General features: G+C 37.1%; 1 protein-coding gene across 1 annotated transcript; it reads right to left on the bottom strand.

The window, feature by feature from the left end:
- Positions 1 to 2,291: 2,291 nt before the first annotated feature.
- LOC135644180 (uncharacterized) lies at positions 2,292 to 7,919 on the bottom strand. Its single transcript, XM_065161649.1, has 14 exons — positions 7,563 to 7,919; positions 7,246 to 7,473; positions 5,414 to 5,488; positions 5,217 to 5,343; positions 5,060 to 5,124; positions 4,889 to 4,959; positions 4,630 to 4,739; positions 4,446 to 4,483; positions 3,856 to 4,001; positions 3,547 to 3,755; positions 3,068 to 3,132; positions 2,627 to 2,717; positions 2,389 to 2,408; positions 2,292 to 2,300 (listed from the first exon to the last, which is right to left on the bottom strand). Exons 1-14 carry the CDS (start codon positions 7,917 to 7,919, stop codon positions 2,292 to 2,294), a joined length of 1,611 nt encoding a protein of 536 aa, XP_065017721.1.
- Between the last annotated feature and the right edge of the window lie 370 nt (positions 7,920 to 8,289).

The raw sequence follows: 8,289 nt of genomic DNA, 5'->3' as shown, positions 1-8,289 counted from the left end.
TTTTGGAGCTACCTCGAATCTACTTCAAATCTATTTCAGATTCATCTCAGAGCCACCTTAAATCTACCTCAAAGCCACTTTAAATTAATTAAGACATCAATGATATTTTTTTCTAACAGTATATACATAACAACTTCTATTTTAACTAACCTTTTGATATCAAAGCTTTATCTTAATGTTATATAGATAAATATTATAATTGATAAGTGACGAAAGTGATTCGATTTTAAGACATTATCATAAACTATTAAAATTTTTATTAGCTAAACTAATGAACACATTTAGATATCAAATCTATAGTTGTGAAATTTCCCAAATCTTTTTTCATGTCTTGAATTATAGATATCAAACCATGTTTAGAAGTATAGATCCTTTCACTCAAGACAATACAAAACACATATAATCCTATTTTCTTATCGTATCTTGTGATGAACAGAAGTTGGATTAAGCACGCTTTCCCTCAAGCTAGAGATGTTGCTTACCGTGCTCATTGTGAGTGTTAAAAGTGGCCTAAAAATATAAAGTGACAGAAAACTGTCCTAAAATCCAGTTTTTATCTTTACTCGTGAGTAGAGAAGGGTTATATTAGGGCAATGTAAAACTAAAAATAGGGTAATGTTTGAGAAAAGCCATACGGGCCATGGGATTTAGATTTGGATGATTTGGAAGGTAATAATTTGGAAAGTAATGAAGACTGAAGTTTCTCAACCAGTTTAATGGACGCACTTGAGGGCTTTTTATAGCATGCTATGATGATCAGTGAGCCTAAATAGTGATTAATTCTTAGATTGATTATGTTGATCATCCGATCATCATTGGGATCATGAGATCATGCACTAGATCGTTGATCATAAAATGATGCATTAGATCATTGATCATGATTGGGAGTAACAACTAACATTAGGGACTGCTCGTTGTTGATCCTGGCTCATAAATTAGTGCCTTGCCGACGTTGAGTCGCCGTCTCTATCGGCGTTGAATCATCGTCCATATCGACGCCGAGTTATACTCGTAGGACAATGATCAACCGATGTACCATTGGATTTCCCACGTGCTAGACCCTATGTCAGCCGTGTATAATGGAAAGCACACGCACACAAATATTCAAAACATATCATATTTATGAAAGACTGAAAAAACTACAACGTGCCTCGTAGAAGATGGGTAGTCAGGTCCGTTGGAGTCATGTCCATCCCCTTATGAAGCACCGCTTGCGCCAGGCTGTCATTTGGCTTTGTCTCTTGCCTCTCCTCCCGCATTCTTGGTCAGACACCTCGACGTACAAACAAACCATTCAGAAATCTAATAGGTGGCAGATCGAGTAAGCTTAGCAATCAACAGAAACGTTAACAAAAACCAGTCGGCATTGCCAGCAGCATTCAATCATATTATTCATGGATGTGCCAGTCATGCCCATTACATTTTGATTAGGCATGACTGCGGTATAGTAAACGAATGTGCTATAACAAAGTCGATGTTGGTTAGAGTCACAAGGACAGAAACATGACGACCGAAAGACTCGAGTCTTGTGATCAACTTTGTGTTCACTCGATATATCAACATTCTTATCCCAGAACATAGTTAACCAAGAGAATGGTAAGACTGGTCCATACATGATCGAAGTCTGGAGATGTAAATTTCGGCACAGTAACTCAATCAGGCAAGCAAGGAGGTAACTCGTTTGATAAGTTCTTCCTTCTTTCCTCCTACTTTAGCCTTTTTAGACGTGAGAAAGCATTTCAGATCCACCATGGTGAGGGACTGCAGCTCCCCACTCTTATAGTAATCCATAACCTGAAACAACCAATTTGCATCGTCACCATCTTTCCGTAGTAAGAATAAAATTATGTAACAACTTTCCAGATTTCTACTTTTGCAGTGATGACAGATTGGTCCACGCATTGTTTGGCCCTCATCTTGGAGCCCCCTGCTGTATCTTCTATCTCGTGAAGTTTAAAATAAGTAAATAATGAGATGAAGAGTAAGAAATAGAGATTTCCAATATAATTTCATAAAATTAGAAACAACATATATTACACAAAGCAGAACAAAAGGTTCCTAACAGAATCAGTGATAAGCTATATGCGATCAAATTCCTCCAATAAGCATTTGTGCCATCTACTTCATGGATTAAGATCTGTTGATGCATTTTAACATGAGTTGGTGGTCCTCATATACACAACAAAGATATTAGGTTTTTTACTTGTGTTTAGAAGGTTCTTTGTTTATTGGTACTCTGAAATGGAAGTCAAGGATGACAGACAACTATTAAGTAAATTATGTTCTCTATTTCATAACACCTTGAACATGAAAGAACAATCTCAGAATACAAGATGGCAAATCTTGAACTAAATTATGCATCATAACTTAAGCCACTGTCAATCATACCTGCCCCCATCCCCAAGAAACTAAAAAACAAAAGAGAATTTGCATCAACATTCTGTTAGCTAAATAGTAACTGTAGAACTAAAATATTCTGTCTATCAAACTATTCTTCTCACTGTTCTCTGGCCTCCTTCGGAAAGTTTCTACTAGTACCTCTAGATAAAAACGAAATTAATATGAAACATAGAGACAAGAAAAGCTCACTGCACAGTGTTAGCACATTTTTTGAAGAAAAAACTACCTTTTCCAGAGTTTTCTGAAACATTACTACCAAGAAAAGCTTTAGTTTTTTCCTTCTTCCACTTGGATCCTTTTAATCTCTGAGAAGGGTCCTGAAAACAAGTCATTCTTCAATTGGATATGTTTACATCTTACAGAAAGCAAGCTCCAATAAGTTTACAGTGACAAATTCGCCTTTGGTTTAGGGGCAGGTATTCTTTAGAAAAAGTATGGTTATAATTATCTCATTCATATTCTTGCACTGTAAATGAAGCAAAATAGGCAGTTAGGTAGGCACCATCTTTCCAAATGAAAACCAATGCAAATAATTATGATACATAATAAAAAGGATAAACTGAATCTTTGTTCAATCATAAATGTTGTCTAGCTAACCTACATCTATTTTTCTTATTGCTTCATTAAGTAAATTTGAAAAGTTTCCAGAAAAACTATTTTTACTTACTACACTTAGGTCATATTCAGCAGAGGAGTGCTTCACTTCAGCAAAATAACTACCATTTACTGGACCTAATTTTAGAAAGAACCAAAGTTAGATGGAAGGTTCAATGGTAGCTGAAACTGTAGATTGGACAGCAGTACACATTATTTTACTTGCAGAGATTCTGCCCTTGTGAACATTCATTACTTTGCTTAAACAGATGTTGGAAGCTAGATCTAGTCTAACATTTAGCAAAAATAATATAGAATCATATAATGAAGTATTATTAAATTAAAGTGGCAAACTAGAAAACTGTGAGGAAAAGAGTAGCATATATTCTTTCGAACAAGTTCGAATGAAAAACAAACACGAACCTTGGGTTACAAATGCCATCCATCATATTCACAGAAGAAACAAAGTTCATTATTTTTGTGCTTCAGCTGCTTCCTTCTAGTATATTACAATCAGCAGAACAAAGGACAAGAAAGTACAATGTAGATTACCTGACTCGATGCTGATAGAAACAGGTGGACCTTTCATGACAGCTGGAAGAGTGTCACTAGTTGAGCATGCATTAACATCATTTTGGATATTCTCTGTACTGATATTTAAATTACTTCCGCACGTGGCAGTCTCTTTAACATTGTTAAGCTCTAACATTCTACTGCCATGAACAAACTGGATGCCAGGCTTTGGAGCGCGGAAGTCTAACCTTAGAAACCAAGGATATCAGCTACTAGCATGAAACATAAATAGACAAGGGAAATGGCAGTGTGTTCTTTCATCGGTATGTAGAAGTACCCAAAGCTAACTTTAGATCCCTTGAAGTTAAATGTTTTGGACTAAGAGAATTCTGAATATCAGCATTTTCCTTGTTTCTTGCCATGCAACATGGGAATTTATTTGTCGCTGTTGTCCACACAGGTATTTTTGTGACAATACCAAGTGAGGATACTTCCTATAATATTAAGAACCAGGCTGATGAGAAAATTTCAGAAAATGCAGGTGAATGACCATAAGATGTTAAACCAAAAGATAAGCACCATTCATTTCAATCCAAGATAACATACAAAAGGTAGCAGTAAAGTAAGAAACTTAATACAAAAATAACATCACCCAAATCAGTATCACATTTGTGTGCATAGATGGTAACAATTTACCATCAATTAAAGCCTCTCATTCTAATAAGCCAGAAAAAGTCAATGTGTGGTAAGTGACACCAATATTCTTAAAAATATTTAATATTTTCAGCACAAATGGGTATAAAGAAGCTATAGGAATTCAAGAACATATAGTATAAACTAGCAAAATAAGGTAAAAGCATGGCTGGGGAGGAAAAACATGAAGTGGATTGAGGAGGACAAGATGAAAAATCAATAGCAGTAGGAAATTCTGAACATACCTTAACTTTAAGCTGTCCCTGACTGAAGAAATCCCAAGCTGCATCAAGGATAAATAAATAGAAGTAGGCAAGATGCACAGTCAAATCCCAGAAAAGGAACACTAAGATAACTAACACAAAACAACTTTATGTGTGCAGAAGATAAACATAAGTAGACACAAATAAACAGAAAAATATTTCTGACCTCCAAATATTTTCATAAATGAGTCTATAACATCCACAGCTTTTGCACTTCTAGGTGTTTGAGGAGCTGGAGAAAAACTGGGATCTTGAAGAATATAAGCTGATGGCAACCTGGTCTTAATCAATTTTAGACAGAGAACAAGGAAATAACAATTATTTCTTAATACAGGAAGAAACACAGGAAACTGATCTAAAGCATGAACGACCATGACCAGTGTTTATGAAATTATGCAAAAAGGACTACTCTTAAGAAAAAAGACCATTTGATTGCATAGCTTCCATATGCAAGTTGGACGGAGATGAAGTATTCACTGTTTAATGCTAGGCCATGCTGCATGATATGGATTTCGTGTCAAAATTTGAATAAAAAACTTATGATGATCATCATTCTTGATATGGTAGAAAACGGAGATTCAGATAATCTGTACCACCTTTAGTGACCAAAGCAATTCCAGTCTTTCAAAATTTTCCTCATCAGGAAGCAGCTTGCACACTCCTATCCAATCAACACTGTTCTTAGTCCAGAAATTGATGATATCCCAGAAAGTTATAAAATGTATATCCCACAGTATAGAGGACTTCATCTACCTATAACATGTGCCTCACTTAATGTAGGAATAATGGTACAAGCTGTCAAAAAGCCATAGTCTTTGAACATTACTATCTCACCATTGTCAAAGCTCTCCCAAACTTCAGAGCTAACAAAATCTGTAACCTGACATAACAGAAAAGAGGGGCTATAATGCGAACTTGCTTTCTTTTGTGCTTCTAGATAGCAATGATACCTTGTATCTGCTGAACCTAAGTACTTCTGGTGAAACAAGGAGTACAAAACCATCATCCATCTCCGATTGTACCCTCTGTCATGTTAGGTATGCACAATTTTTCATAAGAAAACTTCAACACTTGGTGTAACGACACAAACTCAAAGCATGATAAACACCAGTTCCAACAAAACAGATGATGGATAAGAACCATTTCAAATTAAGCACATTTCCTGACTTTAAAATTTTGAAGATACAAAATAACCCCTATAAGAAATATATTAGGTGTAGAACCAACTAAGAACTGTCTATGAAGACAATATTGGTGCCAATGTTTTTGTTTGACTTGTATATAGGAGTCAGCTTCTCCTCTATTCTTCTTGAGTAAATGTTAGAAACCTAGCTCTTCGACAGTTTCTCTCAAACCAATAATCAATTAATAATACATTCACTTTGACATATAAGGAAGAAGCTGATTAAGATACAAATAAATTCAGTTCACTGTTTGTGTCCCCTCTGTCAACTAACTGTATCTAGTTTAAAGACAACCATGATAATTTTAATAGAAACCACTGCTGACAGGTCCCTTTTATGAAATGGTAAATTGACTAAATGCCCATTGACATGGAGTCCTAACAAATTGAGAAGATGATAAAAAGGATGCGAAGAAATGCTTTCACCACAACTGACTATATACTTGTGAATCGAAAAATGATTAATGCAAACAATTAATGCATTTGAAATAATTTAAATAATCAATTAAAGCTGACTACAGGTAAAACACAGACAACTTTCTTACTACAATTTTAAGTTTGTAATTAATACAAGAATTTCAAGAAACTTTCTATAATTTTAAGTAGAATCAAATGCCTAATGTTTTGTATCCTCGCTTTGTGTCTACCCTTACAATGCTCCTTTCTCCCTCTTCCTCTTTGCCTCTCTCCCCTCTCCCTCTTTTGGTCCATTTTCCTTTCTCCCTCAAATTTTCTCTTAGAATGCTGCAGTTCCAATCTTTCCCCTTATTAGTTTGGTTTCAGTCCAGATAAACAAATACTTCAAAGGTTCCAGTTAGGTTCAAAACCAGACTATACCTGAGCAGAGCACACCGAACACAACTAACTAGAACCAGCTACTCCCAGGATGCATCACCATGCCTTAAATCATAATTAATAGTTTACTTTTATGATAATATAGCAGAAATAAAAGTGTGCAAATCCAACAAAGAGGTAGAGATAATGGAATATCAATTAAAATCTTCAAGGAAACGATGGATATTTACCAAGCTATTTCATTAAGTAGATGAGTATTGATGTGGTTAGTAAAACATAAAGTGACTCAAGAATCTTGCAACTTAATATCTAACTACCTCACGAATTAAGGATACTCTATTTTCAAATATTTCAACACATACCTCAAAGGCTCAAACCAATATAACTCTTCAATATTTTATCTCTCTCATCTCTCACGTTGGATCCATCACCATTATGACACATAATGATGTGACTATAAACAAAGAGCTATTACTGTACCTTCCCATATGATCACTTCGACTAATTTTTCTGCAATTAATGTACCTTCCCATATGGTCACTTCGAACTCATTTTTCTGGCTAGGTGAAGTTCTAGACCAAAGATTATGTTATTAGCAGAGTAACATCACCCTGTATCATGCGTATAAGGCTTCTTCATCATGACGCAAGAAATGGTCTATATAACTGAGCTTCAAAAAACCTAATACCTAACACTAGAGAGGACCTATTTGATCAAGTACATATAAATATAATAGTTATGTCATAGACGAGAAAAGCCAGAAAATGTCTCTGTGCAACAATGAAAGAATCATGAGTGATTTACCAAATTAAAGGCACCAACATTCTTCCTCTCATCGGTTCCAGCAAATGCTGAATCAACAAACGTGTTGTTACCAACACATGCCCATTTATGATCAAGCATGACGGTCCTGAACACAATCTCCACTGCTTTGGTCACCAATGACGCCGATGCCACCTCTTCCTCTGCCCCAACCTTCATTCTTGCAAGATTTAGAATCAGCCTCGTCCTTGTAAGATAGATCTTATCTATCTATCCCATATCAAAAACTAGAAGCCATCTACTCGTTAATTTACCGATCGCAATAGGTTAAAGAACGAGATGGATCCTGGAACTCACACTGATGCCGGGTACTCCTTGGACGAATTCCTCAAGGGCGCGCTCAGCGGACTGGGATTGAGTTCCCTGCGGCCGAGGAGAGATGAATCAAGAAGAGAACTTCGAACCCCCATTCTATTGGGGATTAGCCGAGAACGCACTAGGGCTTGGACCTGGTAGATGACGAAGACGTCGGGATGGTGAAGGAAGCACGCGAGGCGCCACCGGCGAGAGATCTTCCAGCAAAGGGTCTCTACTTCGACGGCGGCGAGGGAGGAGGAGGTCGGCTGCGAGAGGGCGGGGAGGAGGGAGAGTTGGCGGAGAAGGAAAGGCGATGAGGACGGCGGATCCGCTAGCACGACGAGGTTGTTACGGAACATCTCGCCACTCCCCTCCCTGCTGTGCACGCCGCTCCCTACGCTCGCTTTAAGCGCGGGAAGGTCTATAAATGGGATCGTAATTGGATCCGGATCTTCCCAGTTTACAAACCCGGATCATATAAGAATCGTAGTTGTATCTCGAACCCTCTGTTATATAAACCCGAACCGGTCGTCGGCGGATTATGAGAAACGCTTTATGTCTCGACTCCGTCGGAGGTCTCTGAAATGCTTTGTGTCAGCAGTCGTAACCCAGCCCATCCAACACGCAACCATTCAAAAAATGCAACTAGAATTTGATGGGTTTCGGATTTGAACTATTTCGGATCTAACGCTTCCAATATCCAATTGTTTATTGGATCCAACTGAATTC

The sequence above is a fragment of the Musa acuminata genome, chromosome BXJ3-8 (assembly GCF_036884655.1).
Source record: "Musa acuminata AAA Group cultivar baxijiao chromosome BXJ3-8, Cavendish_Baxijiao_AAA, whole genome shotgun sequence".
NCBI lineage: Eukaryota > Viridiplantae > Streptophyta > Magnoliopsida > Zingiberales > Musaceae > Musa > Musa acuminata.
This window is presented reverse-complemented; position numbering and strand designations above follow the sequence as displayed.

Excerpts from the sequence above, each read along its gene's own strand:
- LOC135644180 (XM_065161649.1), bottom strand. The coding sequence starts at position 7,919 with ATGTTCCGTAACAACCTCGTCGTGCTAGCGGATCCGCCGTCCTCATCG. Across the intron at positions 4,484-4,629 it reads ATTTATGAAAATATTTGGAG|CTTGGGATTTCTTCAGTCAG; the intron begins GTCAGAAATATT and ends TCCTTGATGCAG. Across the intron at positions 3,756-3,855 it reads TTAACTTCAAGGGATCTAAA|GTTAGACTTCCGCGCTCCAA; the intron begins GTTAGCTTTGGG and ends TTGGTTTCTAAG.